Consider the following 17,044-nt stretch of genomic DNA (forward strand, 5'->3'; position numbering starts at 1 on the left):
CTATTTATGTAATTATTTGGATGTTTGGAGATCAACTGTAATGTTTCCACATTTGTTGATAATACCAAACTTGGTGGGAACATAAGTTGTGAGGAGGATGCATGGAAACTTCAAGAGAACTCAGACAGGCTAACTGGATGGGCTGGAAAATGTTGAATGGAATGTCATATAAATAAATATGAAATTATTTACTTTTGTAGAAGAAAACAGAATTTCTTAAATCGTAAGAGGCTGGGAAGACAAGGTATCCTAAGGAATCTAATTATCCTTACCCATGAGTCAGTAAAATGTAGCCTAAAAGTGCAGCAAGAAATTAGGAACCTGTTCTGTTGATATTCATTTCAACAGGGTTTGAGTACAGAAGTGAAGATGTTATGCTATAGTTGTGTCATGGGTTGTTGGTCTGTATTTGGAGTATTGTGTATAGCTTTGGTCTCCTTATCAAAAAGATGATGTACTTGCTATGGAGAGAATTCAGCACAGGTTCACCAGACTAATTGCTAGGTGCCAAGTTGTTTTATGATGAGATTGAGGAAACTGTGTCTATGTTCCCTAGAATTTCAAAGAATAAGAGGTGATCCCACTGAAAGTTATAAAATTATGATAGGGTGTGGCAGAGTGATCGAGAAAGAATGTTTTCCTCTGCACGATGCCTGTAAAGCCAGGTGGATATAATCTCAGGATAGAGGATTGGTCATTTAAGATCGATATAAGGAGAAATTTCTTCAGTCAGTGAATATTTGGAATGCTCTACCCCAGAGATCTGTACAAGTTCAATCCTTGAGCATATTTAAGTGAGAAATCGGTAGAATGCTGGAGAGTAATGGTACTAAGGGATATAAAGATACTGTGGAAAAGTGTATTGTGGTAGAAGATCAGCTATATCTATTTAAGTCTGTCACACCATTTAATAAGTTGAACAGCCTACTCCTGTTTCTGTGTACCTAACATTCCACTGCAGCATCTTCAAGCTCCATTGGCATCACAAACATTGAAGTCATATGAACAAAGTACAAGAATTGTCCACTCAGCCTTCCGAATCTACTCTGCCATTCAAATAAAACATGGCTGCTTTGATTTTAACCTCCATTCTAAATTCCTACATATCCTCGATAATTTTTCATCCCTTTGGAAATCAAGAATCTGTCTGCCTCAGGAGTCCTGGAAGCAATCAACATCAACATTGAGGCCATCCTCCTGCAAAACCAGTTGTGTTATATCAGTCACGTTGGCTTACAGGTGGAGGAAACCATCGGCTAGGAAAGTGAACAAAAATTGCTTTTCTGACAAAAGCACTCATGCTATTGTTGCCAGAAGTAGGGAAAGTGTTATGAGAATAGCTGTAATCTGTAGTGTGTCACTTAGTAGATATACTGTTGGTACTAACGTTTGTTAAAGTCATTTTTATTCAGGGGATGTGTATATTGGTTATGATACTGTGTGTAAAACATGAAATACAGCAGTGAGGAAATCACGTTGCATCTTTGCATCTAGTTCTCGCTTTAGCATCTGGACCAGAACTTGGACAACTCTCATTCCTTGGGCTTGTGGGAATGATCGATCCACCAAAGTCCGGTGTAAAAGAAGCTGTCGCTACACTGATCAACACAGGAGTAATAATCAAAATGGTCACTGGTGATTCACAAGAGACAGCAGTTGCTATAGGTAATAAACTGATTCAATGTTAATATCAAAACTTACAGCTGGGAGATGGGTGCATCTTTCAGAAAACCAAACAGTGATGACGTTTTCAGTTTTAATACCCTCCTGGTTAATTTTATTATGTCTACATTTCCTTTATATGGATATGAATATACTAGTTAGCAGCAGGTGTAGGTCAGCAGCTCTTACCGCTTGCTCAGTTGTTCAATAAATTCAAGGATGATTTGATTATTAGACATGCCTGCCTAATTTTAAGAACCCTTAAGAATGTATTTGCTTCAGTCGCCTTTTCTGGAAGAGTGTTTCATGACCCTTTGTGGAAGGAAAATATTCTCTTAATCTCTCTTATTTAAAATGAGTGACCCATCAATCCTAGTTTTGGAATCCCACACAACACAAAGCATCCTTTCCACATGCACTCTTCAATGCATCTCAGGATCTTAGATGTTTCAATCAAGTTGCCTCCACTGGTGTAATCCAACCTTATCTCTTAAATCAGCTTGCCCATTCCAGTTGTTTGTCTAGTAAACCTGCTCTGAATTGTTTCCAAAGCATTTATATCCATCCATATACAAGGAGATGAATACTGAACAACATGCTCCAGATGTGGTCTCAAAAGTGCCAATGTAAATTTCAATTTCCTTTTGTTTTGTTTTTCTTGATTTGCCCCAGTTCCACAGCCCCCCTCGTCTGCCAAGTTTGATTGGTGGGAATAAATGGTAATACTGGATTTCTACACCAGAGATTTACAAATTCCTTTGCCACGCTACTTCCCAAAACTTTATATCCTTATAACCTCCAGTCTTTCATCAGAATATAAAGGTTATTATTTTACAATAATTGGTTTCTCTCCATGAAAGTTCTGACTTTTACTTTGACACGGTGCTTAACAATTTTGTAATATAAAATAACAAAGGAAGAGGGCAGCGAAACTGGATGCAGTATAACTGAAGTGCCTGATGGCGTAAACCTCTTCTATTTTCACACGAAAAATGGATTCCAATGATAAGTAAACATTATTATGCCAGGAAGAATTCAATCCAATAGAGATGAGAATGATGTAAATATTAAACTACTTCATGGATTGAGGATTGAATTAAAGTGCCAGAGCGAACTAATTTCATTTATAAAAAATCTCCCTGAACATTTAAAGCAGGTAAAGGTTGTTGTGTCGACATACTCTTACCAGACCATTAGGGCTGCTCTCTAATTAGAGAGAAGCAACAGGTAATGATTTAACCTGAGGGCCACCAGACCTCAGGCAAGGGAAGAAGTTGAGAAGGAGAGTCCTTCGTGGTAACCTCAAACCGGTGATGGGAATTGATCCCACACTAGGCATCACACTACTCTATAAATCAACAATCCAGCCAACTGAGCTAAACTGATTCCTGGCAGGGAAAGGTAAGCAGACAATGGGGGAAAGGAAATTTGGAGAAGAAACCAAAGTCGATCAAAATGAAAAACATTTACAAGGATTTTGAAAATAGGGAATGAAATGATTTTTGACAAAGATATTTTGGAAATTAATTTCAGAAGGAATAGTGACTGAAGGAATAAAGTCAAATAGTAAACCAGAAAATGAGACAATTCCCATGTCAGGGAAGCATTGGCTATGTTCAGGGACTTTAGTCTGGAGAAGCATAACATGAAGCTGAGAAGGAACTTAAGGAAAAAAAAGGATGTGTACAAGAAATTAATTGTAAATAAGACAGGAACATTTATATATACTTTAAATTACATCAATTTGGAAAGATTGCTAAACATAAACTGATGCTCATAAAAGACCGACCATTTATAGTCCATAAGAACAGAAGTAAGCCGTTCAGCCTAGAGTCTGTCACCACTCAATAAGATTATGTCTGTTCTGATAATCCTCAACTCCACATTCCTACTTTTTCTCATAGCCCTTGATTTCCTTCCAGGTTAAACCTGTTTCGGCCTTGATTTTATTTAGTAAGGCATTTGATAAGGTTCCCCATGGTAAACTAATAGAGAAAGTGTGCAGGGTGTTCTAGCTAGGTGGATAAAGAATTGGTTGAGCAACAGGAGACAGTAGTAGTTGAAGGGAGTATCTTAAAATGGAGAAAGGTGACCAGTGGTGTTCCACAGGGGTCAGTATTGGGGCCACTGTTGTTTGTGATGTACATAAATGATCTGAAAGAGGGCACTGTTGGTATGATCAGCAAGTTTGCAAATGACATGAAGATTGGTGGAGGAGCAGAAAGCATAGGGGACTGTCAAAGAATACAGGAGAAAATAGACTGGAGAGTTGGGCGGAGAAGTGGCAGGTGGAGTTCAATCCACACAAATGCGAGGTGATGTATTTAGGCAAGTCTAATTCTAGAGCGAATTATGCAATGAACGGAAGAGCCTTGGGAAAAGTTGATGGGCAGAGAGATCTGGGAGAGAAAGTCCATTGTACCCTGAAGGTGCTGCACAGGTGGATAGAGTGGTCAAGAAGGCATGTAGTATGCTTGCCTTCATTGGATGCGGTATTGAGTATAAGAGCTGGCAAGTCATGTTAAAATTGTACAAGACATTGGTTCAGCCGCATTTAGAATACTGTGCACAGTTCTGGTTGCCACATTACCAAACGGATGTGGACGCTTTGGAGAGAGTGCAGAGAAGGTTTACAAGGATGTGGTCTGGTATGGAAGATGCTAGCTATGAAGAGGTTGAGTAGGTTAGGTTTGTTTTCATTAGGAAAAAAGGAGATTGAGGGGGGACCTGATTGAGGTTTACAAAACCATGGAGGGTATAGATAGGGTGGATAGAGACAAGCTTTTTACCAGGGTGAAGGATTCAGTAACGAGAGGTCACGCTTTCAAGGTGAGAGGTGAAAAGTTTGAAGGGGATACATGCGGCAAGTATTTCACACAGAGGGTGATGGGTGTCTGGAACGCGTTGCCAGCAGAGGTGGTCGAGGCAGGCACGGTAGATTAATTTAAGATGCGTCTGGACAGATGCATGAGTAGGTGGGGAGCAGAGGGATACAGATGCTTAGGAATTGGGCGATAGGTTTAGACAGTAGACTTGGATTGGCTCAGGCTTGGAGGGCCGAAGGGCCTGTACCCTGTGTGTAAATTTTCTTTGTTCTTATTGAGCTTATTTCCATGGCTAGTTCAAACATTCAAGTAAATTCCCCATTTAATATGTTCCTGTAGGTCAGATGAAGATAATTTAGCAAATTGACACAAAAATATAATCAATTAGTTGAACAATAGGTTTATTTGTTATTAGTCTTTTGATGAAGTACAAGATAGTTGAAATAATTTGATATTGGATGTATGCATATGTTTATTCTTACAATTCTTAAACTAAATAATAGTGGATACTTAATATAAGCTCATTGTTGTACTAAAAAAAATGTTTACTTATATGCAGCTACCCGTTTGGGCTTGTATTCTAAGGGATCCCAAACCCTTTCGGGAGAAGAAATAGATTCACTAGATATTCAGCAGCTTTCACAAATAGTCCAGAAGGTATGCTATATTTAATGTAAGGTGAAACCTTATTTTATACAGACATGAATGATGACCATAAGATTTGGCAAAGAAAAAACAATTCATTTACTTTTAGAATTAAAATGTTGTATAACAGAACTTCATCTAGACTCTACACAACAGGACTATTAAATGCTTAGCAGGTAATTCGGGCTAGAATGACTTTAAGGTCAGAACATTCTGAAACCCGTGAGATATTTTTCCCATTAGCTGCCTCCGTTTGGCAATGTTTAGTTGGATTTAGCAGTGTTAGCAGAATTGAGTTTCCATTATTTAAGTAGGCAATTAAATTTCGCCTCAAGCTATTCATTGAAATTAAGAGAATTCAATTTTATTCTCAACAAATTATTATATAAAGAAAATGACCAATCTAACTTATATTTATTAATATTTGCATTAAACCACCATTGCTAGTCCAACTTAGTCCATGAACTATTAAACTAGAGTAACAAGAAAATCCATTTCTTTGATGCATTTTTTGAGTACTATAGGCTCCATACTATTGTTATGCAATGTTTACTCCACATTGATGCAGCATGGCAAAATATGACTGAAGTTTGAAATCAGCTATCTCAGGATCATTTTGATTTTCGGCATATGTCCAGAATTTCTTGTTGCTTGGGTTTCACCAACCAAATTAGAGCTGAAACAAGGTACACTGTGACCTTTTGTAGATATTAAAATTGCTGTTTGGATTGATCCCAGCACATGGTCTTTGTATTTATATTAGCTAGTGGGTGTAATACTAATCATGTATTTGGAGAGATTTATGCAGCTTTGACCAAATGCAAAACAGTATGGAACCATGAATACAAAAATAGTTAATCCAGGCATTAAAATTCCACCATGACAAATTAAAATTTAATTCACCAAATTTGGTAATTTGTTAATTGACATTGTGTAAAATGGCCAAGAAATTTGCAGGGTTGTTGTAAATCCAGCTTGTTAATTAACATCATTAAGGGCAGGAAACCAGCTGCCTTTACCTGATCTGACCTATACCATATGGTTGACTCCTAGTGTTCTCTGAAGCAGACTATCTGAGTCACTCAATTATGAAATGATTGTTATTGAAGAAGACGAATCCCCACCACATTTTTAAAATAACATGAGAATGGTCAGTGAATGCGGTTTTGTCTCAAGGATAATAGGTATAACATGGATTACACAATACCAATGTCAGCACTTGCAAGTGAGGGACAGTTGAAAAAGAAGAATCACTTTGGTTACATAATCTTGTAAATTGCATCTTGTTTAAAAAAAGATGGTCAATCTGCATGTGTTATTAGAAAAAGACATTCAGTGGCTTGAATAGTCTTGCTCTCTAACCATTGTGAAAAAGGTTTTAGCTTAGAAATTACATATTTGGTTGGAGGAAAGATACAATTCTTCTAGGGATTTTCTATTTGAAATGACTGTCGTATTTGCTTATTTAGAAGTGATAACGAGAGACCTGCAGTGCTTTGATATCTGATTTTTGTTTGAAATGACTTACTTCAATTGTGTTTTCACAGATAGCAGTGTTTTACAGATCTAGTCCAAGGCACAAACTGAAGATTATTAAGGTAACTATTAGCAGGTTAAGAAGATTTAGTCTGAAGACAGGCTCTGTTAATTTCTACTTGAGTTTTTCAAGACTTGCCTCTATAAGTGCTATTGCTTATAAAGACAACTCAGGAGGTCTGCCATAATTTCAGGTAAGTTAGTTCAAAGTTTATATTTTTCTACATTCAACTTCGTTCAGGGAGGCATGTCTTCATGTTTTGGCTCATGTGAGATGTGGAGTTGTGCCCTTCAAGCTATTTAACCAGGTTGTCTGTCTCTTGCAAATCAAAATTCTAGTCTTTCCTGGACTATAATTTGCCATTACCAATTTTTAATTGGTTTACAACACAAAGTATAACAAAGGCATTATTTCAGACATGAGTTTCTTTTTAAATAAAAAGAGTTTGCATTCCACTTTCATATCTCGATATGCAATTATTTGCCTGAAGCACTTTGGCAATATTCAGATTAGGAAGAACAATGTCAGCACATCTGAATGATGTGAAATTAGAGGATGGTTGTGAACAAATGGGTCTTGATTTTTGTAGGTTCACTATTGAATTCATTGTTTTAATACCTGGATGCCAGTAATTGACCTTTAAGTTTGAAGTAACTTGATCATGATTTTTTTTCATATTTTTTACCTAGTTTCTTCTGGAAGCATAATGATCTAATGCATCCAACTTTTGCCTAGGCTTAGTGGTTGAATTCAAAGTGAACTGTCGAATGATGAATGTCTAATGAAAATTAATACTTCCTTAATATACCGCAGCCATTTTTGAATTTCATTATAAAGAAAATTGATATTCCAGTGCACGTTTGGGCATCAAAAATTCATATTAATTTTAATCATAATTCCTCCCTCAGTTTTTAATTTATGTTATGACCACAGAAAACCTTCTGCAGAAAGGTTGGTTATTACTCAGAGAAAGAGAGCAGTTCTATTGATGCAAGTCATTGAATATTTTTCATACTGTGTTAGATTCTTAACAGATGGGAGTGAAAGGGTATAAGTAGACAGGAAAATTGAAGTCGTAATCAGGTCAGTCATGTTCTTATCAAATGGCAGAACAAGCTCAAGAGGCCAGTGAAGTTCTGCCTCTAAATCACATTTATCTAGTTTATTTGTATATGTACATCCAAATATATTTAACCTTTTATATCCTATTTGCCATATTCAGTCTCTACAGAACAACGGTGCTGTGGTCGCGATGACAGGAGATGGAGTAAATGATGCAGTAGCATTAAAAGCAGCTGATATTGGGGTGGCAATGGGGCAGACAGGGACAGATGTCTGCAAGGAGGCAGCGGACATGATCCTTGTAGACGATGACTTTAAGACAATAATGTAAGTCATGTCTTCTGTTGTTCCTACCAAACATTATGTAATAGAATGCTGCATGTTTCACAGTGAATAGAAACAATTCAGCGCAGTACAGGCCCTTTGGACCCTTGATGTTGCACCGACCTGTGAAACCAATCTGAAGCCCATCTAACCTACACTCTTCCATTATCATCCATATGTTTATTCAATGACTATTTAAATGCCCTTAATGTTGGCAAGACCACTACTGTTGCAGACAGGGCGTTCCATGCCCTTATTACTCTGAGTAAAGAACCTACCTCTGATTTCTGTCCTATATCTATCACCCCTCAATTTAAAGTTATGTCCCCTCGTGCTAGCCATCACCATCCGAGGAAAAAGGCTCTCACTGTTCTCCCTGTCTAATCTTTTGATCATCTTGTATGTCTCTATTAAGTCACCTCTCAACCTTCTCTCTAACGAAAACAGCCTCAACTCCCTCAGCCTTTCCTTGTAAGACCTTCCCTCCATACCAGGCAACATCCTGGTGAATCCCCTCTACCCTTTCGAATGCTTCTTCATCTTTCCTAAAATGCAGTGATCAGAACTGTACGCAATACTCCATGTACGGCCGCACCAGAATTTTGTACAGCTGCAACATGACCTCATGGCTCCAAAATGCAATCTCTCTACCAATAAAAGCTAACACTGTATGTTAACAATCCTATTAACCTGGGTGGAAACTTTCAGGGATCTATGCACTTGGATACCAAGAGATCTCTGCTAATCCACACTGCCAAGAATCTTACCATTAGCCCAGTACTCTGCATTCCTGCTAGTACTTCCAGAGTGAATCACCTTGCACTTTTCCACATTAAACTCCATTTGCCACCACTCAGCCCAGCTCTGCAGCTTATCTATATCCCTCTGTAAGCTACAACATCCTTCCGCTCTGTTCACGATTCCAACGACCTTAGTGTCATCTGCAAGTTTATTAACCAATCCTTCTACGCCCTCATCCATGGTCATTTATAAAAATAACAAACAGCAGTGGCCTCAAAACAGATCCTTGCGGCACACCACTAGTAGCTGAGCTCCAGGATGAACATTTCCCATCAACCACTATCCTCTGTCATCTTACGACTAGCCAAGTTCTGATCCAAACTGCTACATCACCCACAATCCCATTCCTCCATATTTTGTGCAATAGCCTGCTGTGGGGAACATTACCAAACACTTTACCAAAATCCATATATATTACATAAAACCGTTTTACCTTAATCCACCTGTCTGGTCACTTTCTGATAAAGGTTTGTGAGGCACGACCTATCCTTCACAAAATCGTGTTGACTATCCCTAATCAAATTATTCCTTTCTAGGTTATTATAAATCCTATCTCTTATAATCCTTTCCAACACTTTACCCACAACCAAAGTAAGGCTCACTAATCTATAATTACCAGTGTTGTCTCTACTCCCCTTCTTTGCTATCCTCCAGTCTTCTGGCACTATTCCTATAGACAATGACAACATAAAGATTAAAGGCAAAGACTCTGCAATCTCGACCCTAGCTTTCCAGAGAATCCTAGGATAAATCCCATCCATCCCAGGGGATTTGTCTACTTTCACACTTTCCAGAATTGCTAACGCCACCTGTTTATGAACCTCAATCCCATCTATTCTAGTAGCCTGTATTTCAGTATTCTCCTCAACAATATTGCCTTTTTCCTGTGTAAATACTGACGAAAGATATTCATTTCGCGCCTCTCCTATCTCCTCAGACTCCACACACAAATTCCCACTACTGTCCTTGACTGGCCTTAATCTTACTGTCGTCATTCTTTTATTCCTGACATACCTATTGAAAGCTTTAGGGTTTTCCTTGATCCTACCTGCCAAAGACTTCTCATATCCACTCCTGGCTCCTCTTAGCTCTCTTTTTTGGTCACTCCTGGCTAACTTGTAACTCTCAAGCGCTCTAACTGAGCCTTCCCGTCTCATCTTTACATAAGCCCCCTTCTTCCTCTTGACAAGAAATTAAACTGGTTTAGTAAACCATGGTTCCCTCACTGGGCCACTTCCTCCCTGCCTGACAGGTTCATACTTATCAAGGACATGCAGAAGCTGTTCCTTGAAGAAGCTTCACATTTCAATCGTACCTATCCCCTACAGTTTCCTTCTCCTTCCTATGCATCCTAAATCTTGCCTAATCGCATCATAATTGCCTTTTCCCAGCTATAAGTCTTGCCCTGCGGTATATACCTATCCCTTTCTGTTGCTAAAAAAAGTTGCCAAACTATGGTCATTATCACTAAAATTCTCACCTACCTCCAAATCCAACACCTGGCCTGGTTCATTACCCAGTACCAAATCCAATGAGGCCTCGCCTCTTGTTAGCCTATCTACACACTGTATCAGGAAACCTTTCAGCACAAAAACTGACCCATCTAAAGTATCAAACTATACTGTTTCCAGTCAATATTTGGAAAGTTGAAGTCCCCCATAACAACTACCCTGTTATTTTTGCTCCTATCCAGATACATCTTTGCAATCCTTTCTTCTATATCTCTGGAACTTTTCGGAGGCCAATAGAATACTCTCAACAGGGTGACCTCTCCTTTCCTGTTTGTAACCTCAGTCCGTTCTGCCTTATTAGATGGGTCCTCATCAAACATCCTTTCTGTCACCATAAGTACTATCCTCGACTAACAATGCCCCCTCCCCCCTTACCACCTTCCCTGTTCTTACCGAAACATCTAAATCCCCTGGACCTGCAACAACCATTCTTGTCCCTGCTCTATCCATGTCTCCAAAATGGCCACAACATCGGCTTCCCAGGTACAATCCATGCAGTAAATTCACTTGCTTTTTTCCAGATGCTCCTGGCATTGAAGTGGACACACTTCAAACCACCTTTCTGCCTGTCTGTACACTCTTGCGACCTTGAAACCTTATTTACGATCTCTCTACACTCAACTTCCTGTACACTGGACCTACAATGCAGGTTCCCATCCCCCTGCTGAATTAGTTTAAACCCTCCCGAAGAGCAGTAGCCAATTCCCCTCCTAGGTAGTGGTACCCCTCTGTGGTCAGGTGTAGACTATCCCATTTATAGAGGTCCCACCTACCCAGAATTAGCCCCCAGTTATCAAGGTATCTGAATCCCTCCCTCCCTATTCCTCACCTTGCTACCATGTGGCACAAGTAACAAACCAAAGGTAACAACTGTTTGTTTTAGCTCTAAGCTTCCACCCTAGCTCCCTGATTTTCTGCCTTGCATCCCCATATCTTTTCCTACCTATGTCGTTGGTGTCTATGTGGACCACAACTTGGGGCTGTTCCCCCTCCAATTCACTGCAAAACAAAAGTAAATACTACTTATGTCCTTCAGTATTTTCAGTTTGAGCTTAGTTAAAATGAAACTTTTTCATTTGTACCTTAGCTTGAAATTCCACCATGAGGAATCACCAATAATTGCATCTAAAAATACAAAGGATCCTAATAGAATTTATGATTTTTCCGTATTCTTTACTTTTGTAGAATATAGTACTAATGTTAATGGACATTTACATGTCTTTTAGTGTGTTTTAATTAGCATAAATTCACAGATCCTGCCCTGTCATGAAGGAAATCTATTTAAATGTATTTCTGTTCCATTTTGTTTGTGCAATTCCCTAAGCTCTTCTAAAGAGAAAAAATTACTGTATGTGTTGTCATACACTTGTGTAAAATTGAAACAAATTAGAATCCTATGTCATTAGCCTGTAGTAATGTGCTCTTTGTCAGAAAAGAGGATCATTTGTTTAAATGAAAACTTTGAAGAAAGATTTGTAACTCTTATTTCTGACTGAGACCTTTTCACCTAGTTATTTTTAAAGGAAAAGTTTAAAACCTTAAAATGTTTAAAATCTCTGAGGTTTAAGTGTTTTTATTCTGCACATGGAGCATTACTTAAAAGTTACAGCCAAACCTTTCAGGAGTGAAACTATGAAACAGTTTGACACACAAGCATGATAGAAATTTGGAACAGGGTTCCACAAGCAGCAGTTGATGCCACGTCAATTATTAAACTGAAATCTGAAATTGAGGTTTTTTTGACGATCAAATAAATTAAGGGATACCAGGCAAACGCATGTTGCTGGAGTTAGGTTGCAGATCAGCCATGGCCTCATTGATTTTGAAACAATCTCGAGGGGATAAATCCCCTTCTCCAGTTCTTGCATTATACATCACATCAGAATGACTACACAGCTCAGAGTGATGCTGCGCTGAATTCCAGGCTGAAAATGGGCTGGGTTTCTTTAAAATGTATTCTTTGTAAGCCAAAACACTTATACTTCACTAACATGTCTGACCTTATTAGCCATGTCATTTAATGTTAAACTCTCTGTTCCAGGTCTGCAATTGAGGAGGGCAAAGGGATTTACAATAATATCAAAAATTTTGTTAGGTTCCAACTCAGCACGTAAGTATAACTTATGATTAAATGAAGGAAACTAGTCAGTGACAAACTTATTTTTAATATTTTTAAATATAATTGCATAATAATTTAATTACTTAGCAGGAAAAGGTTATCTACTCGATGTTAAAATGTCTTTACTGTAGGTTAAAAACAAGTGTTCACAGCAATTTTATATAATTTCATTATTTTTGTAGGAGTATAGCCGCTCTAACATTGATTTCTCTAGCCACATTGATGAACTTTCCCAATCCACTAAATGCAATGCAGATTTTATGGATCAACATAATTATGGATGGACCACCGGCACAGAGGTAAAAGAAAACATTTAAATTACTGATGAAATGTCACTTTGCTAACTCTTCCGAATATAAGTAGTGGGTCTCCCATGACAATGTTCACGGCGAGTTATAGCATATGATATTTATGAAATGGGCTGATGATAATCTCTTTTGACACCCAACAGATTCTCCACAATAGTGCTTCGGCAAGTCCATTCCTTTACTGCTTGGAGAATGTGTCCTTCTCCCTGCCTCAACAACGTCTCCCTCTCCATTTTGTTCATATCCCCTTATCTTGTGGAGATCTTACCCCTGTCAAGAATATACTTCATATTTAATACTTCTTAGAAGATTTGTTTCTTAATGTAACCATGTAACAGGAAGTGAAATATCTGTTGACTTAATGAGCTGTACTTGTGTGTTTGAGTCCACACTGCACTGCACTATTGGCAGCAACATCTTTATTCCAGGCAGCTTCCGCTGGTCTGTGTTTGTGCATTTGCACTTGCATACTACCAACTATGTATGTTAGCCAGTTATTGTATGTTACTTGAATAAGTTTTGTTTTGATAAGCAACCAATAATTGTATTTATTAAGTAAACCTGTTTGATAGATTATTTTTTCCTAACGTAGCTATTTAATGCGCTATTTTCATAACTGAGAGCAATATTTGTGTATTATGATGTGATCTGTGGAGCACTGGGAGTAGAATGACCGTAAACTCCAACAGCCTTAGTCATAACCATTGTGCTAAAATAAATGAACTGTGAACTTCATTAATTAGAGTTCGATTCTATGTGTCACTTTTCCTCACTTTCTTTTTTTTTCTTGCCATAATTTCTGTTATTTAGATTATACAATGTAGGAGCCAAAGTAAGCATTGGTGCCATTGCCATTAAGATCATGGCAGGTCTGATGATTGTTAACTCCACTTTTCTGCATTTTCCCCATAAACTTTGATTCCTTTACTTATTATAGATCTGTCTGTCTCAACTCTGAATATACTAAATTACCCAGCCTTAACAACTCTCTACAGCCAAGAATTCCACAGATTCACTACACTTCGAAAGAAAAATTACTCCTCAGTTTCAAATGGACAACCCCTTACTCGAAGATTACGCCCTCTGGTCCTGGACTCTCCCAGAAGGGGAAACAACCTCTCTACATCTACCCTGTCAAGTCCGCTAGGAATAGTTTACAGACTCCAGTCAAGGCTCTCACAGTTAACAAGTTTAAAAGTGTATAAGCTCTTCCCTTGTTTGTCTTACCAAAATGTAATACCTCACAATTATCCAAATTAAACTCCATCTGCCCCTCTTCAGCCCTTTACTTTGTTCTCTTGTCCAGCCTGGGAGTTGAACCTGTTGATAAAGATGTCATCAGACAGCCTCCAAGAAACGTTAAAGACAGCATCCTGACCAGAAACCTGGTTGTCAAAATTCTGGTTTCATCACTAATAATTGTTTCTGGAACGTTATTTGTTTTCTGGAGAGAGGTAAGAACCTGCTAGCCAATTGCGCTAGTGAAGTCTGCCCTTTTGTTCAAGTAGAAAGCCATTACTGTTTTGTTCATAGCATGGCAGCTGTCCTATCTGTGCAAACTATTTCAAACTTGCTGGACAATTATGTATTTTTCTACCTCTAAAGTGCTAATCATAATTGCATCTTTAACAAAGATATCAGTTTTAACAACAAAACTTGCATTTAACAGTTCGATTCATTAGGTGAATCGTTTAGTTTAAAGACCTAATTTTAAAATAAGATATAAAAGTTGTTTTCTGGTACTGAATTTTATGTTTATCTGTTTCCCAGTTACAGGATAATGTAATAACACCACGTGATACAACAATGACCTTTACCTGCTTTGTTTTCTTTGACATGTTCAATGCATGGAGCTCCAGGTCGCAGGTATGATCAAGTCTTGGAATGTTAACCAAAGTGTAATAATGCAGTTCTGGCAGTTAAATATTAAAAGGAATTTATTTACTTTCACATTACATAACTGTTCTCAATCTTATTTACATTAGTGTGTCTCTGAATCTTGCATGAAATATCTTAAATGCAGTTTTGTGAAATGTAGCAATAACTTTACGAAGCTAGCACAAATCTCTTCTAGTAGCAAAATTGTCAGAGAAGCTTGTGGCTTTGTCCCAAACATGTTCTCTACCACTATTTTCTAACTGGCTGTCTTTTTCTGATGTAGTGCTATGTAACACTGAAGATAATAGTTAAATATATGTGGAGTTATAAGAGCTGAATATGTGTATGGTTAATTAAAAGGTGACTGTTAATGCCAAAAATGTTACTCTTAATTTCTCTCTTTCTGCTCCTTTTTTTCTTCTCCCCCCAGACAAAATCTGTCTTCGAGATTGGGTTATGCAGTAACCGAATGTTTTGCTATGCTGTACTTGGGTCCATCATGGGACAGCTGCTCGTTATTTACTTTCCTCCACTACAGAAAGTTTTCCAAACTGAAAGTCTCAGCATACTAGGTGAGAACTTTAAGTGAACCTCATAATGCTTTATTAGATGCTTTCATCATCCTGACAATTGTTAAACTGTCGATGCATTTTGTAAATTTCATTGTAACTTGCCATTCTCCAATTTATCTTTTCTTTTCCTTTTTGGTCACTGAATTGACTGTTCAATGGAATTTGTAAGTTTGAATAATTTAGTACCATGCAGTATTTGCTCAAAAATCTGATGAATCATTTAATTTATTGTCACAAAGTAATTATTAAGGCTAGTTTTAAAAATGGTACCTTCACCTTTATGGATTGGTGTGATTTAGAATACAAGATAACCAATACAAGTGAGGAAACTTTTGTGGGTTGTTTTTCCATTGTTTCAATATGTACTCATGAAACTCAAATCTAACTGTGTGAGTGTTTCTTGTTTCTACAATTTTACTAAAATAAAAGTAAAATACTGCAGATTGTGAGAATCAGAAACATGAACAGAAAACGCTAGAAAATATTAATGTGACATTGATTTTTTTCCCCTCAGTACACACATGGTTTCTATAATTCTACTGTAGGGTTCGGTGAGATGACTTTAGCATCAGAGAGCTGGAGTATGGTCATTGAATATCTGTGATCTAAAACCTGAACGATGGGAACAGAAAACGTTTTTTAATATGGAGTCCAATCCTTGAAAATATCCTCTGTGCTAGGTGATAGTTAGTTTGAGACTGTGGTTTTGTATACTATTTTTGTAATTTTGTTTAAATGAGTGCGGAGTACATGCTGGGGGAAAGGTGTGAAAGAATAACTAGCTTGAAAATAAGAAAATTGAAATAATACACAAGATTTTTTTTGTGCTGGTGACTGTATTTGCCACAGAAATTTAAAACAGTGATATATATTATGTCACTCACTCGTTATCAAGTGTTAGACTCAACTGATGCCTTACTCAAGAGCCACAGAAGCATAGAAAAGGATATGTGCCTACATTGCCTCACATGATGAACTTCTGACTTGATTCACAGGTGGCAAGTTGGCAACCTGAACAATAGGTTTCACTCCATAAAATATTAAGATATTTAAGTATCCCAGTTGTTGAATGGGACTTGCTATGGAATGAATACAGCTTGTGGATTTTCTGTTGAGTTGTAGTTTTTGTAGTTAGTTTGGGAGGAATTGTTTGAGAAATCTAAAACTGGAAGTAGCAAAGTGTTGATGTGATTTTTAACTAATGATAAGGGTGATAAGGTTGTTAGATATAGGAGCAGGTTTGGACCATTTATCCGATCACCATTCAAACCTATTCTATCATCAATTACAAGTATGGCCTTAAAACTGCATTCCTGCCTGTGCTCCATAATCCTTGACGACTTTGTCGATTATGCATGTATTTGATGACCCAGGCTCTATTGCTTTGTGTTGAGAAAATTTCAAAGACAGACAATCTTCTGTGATAGGAAACACCACCTCCTTTACATCTATCCTGTCAAGATGCCTCAGAATTATATGTATTTCAAGAAGATCACCTCTCATTTCTTTAAGGATGAGTGAATGTGGATCCAAGCTAGTCAACTTTTCCTTATTAGACAGCTCTTTCATTCCAGAAATCAGCTGTGTGAACTTTATCTGCAATGCTTCCAATGTAGGTATGTCTTTCCTTAAATAAGGAAACTAGAACTGCACAGTAGTCCAGCTGTGGTTTAACTAATGTTCTGGTCAGTAATAGCAGGGCTTCCCAACTAATATACGTATCACCTTGCAATAAAGGCCAATATTTCATTTGCTTCCTAATTACTTACCTTGCTACACTAATGTTAGATATAAGGATTA

At 37.7% G+C, this 17,044-nt stretch overlaps 2 protein-coding genes across 3 annotated transcripts in view; one reads left to right on the plus strand and one right to left on the minus strand.

Moving 5' to 3' along the window:
• atp2c1 (ATPase secretory pathway Ca2+ transporting 1) overlaps nt 1–17,044 on the plus strand; it is a 141,339-nt gene that overhangs the window by 118,458 nt on the left and 5,837 nt on the right. The window contains exons 18-26 of the mRNA XM_043719600.2: nt 1,495–1,665; nt 5,047–5,144; nt 6,680–6,730; nt 7,892–8,058; nt 12,409–12,477; nt 12,669–12,785; nt 14,101–14,248; nt 14,565–14,660; nt 15,103–15,244. Of these exons, the coding sequence (XP_043575535.1) occupies nt 1,495–1,665; nt 5,047–5,144; nt 6,680–6,730; nt 7,892–8,058; nt 12,409–12,477; nt 12,669–12,785; nt 14,101–14,248; nt 14,565–14,660; nt 15,103–15,244 (1,059 nt within the window). The remainder of the gene's footprint in view (nt 1–1,494; nt 1,666–5,046; nt 5,145–6,679; nt 6,731–7,891; nt 8,059–12,408; nt 12,478–12,668; nt 12,786–14,100; nt 14,249–14,564; nt 14,661–15,102; nt 15,245–17,044) is intronic.
• The window catches only part of aste1b (asteroid structure-specific endonuclease 1b), a 57,089-nt gene that overhangs the window by 15,340 nt on the left and 24,705 nt on the right, over nt 1–17,044 (minus strand). The window lies entirely within an intron of this gene.

The sequence above is a fragment of the Chiloscyllium plagiosum genome, unplaced genomic scaffold (genome assembly GCF_037043375.1).
Source record: "Chiloscyllium plagiosum isolate Xiang-an unplaced genomic scaffold, Cpla_swu_hap1 HiC_scaffold_34, whole genome shotgun sequence".
NCBI lineage: Eukaryota > Metazoa > Chordata > Chondrichthyes > Orectolobiformes > Hemiscylliidae > Chiloscyllium > Chiloscyllium plagiosum.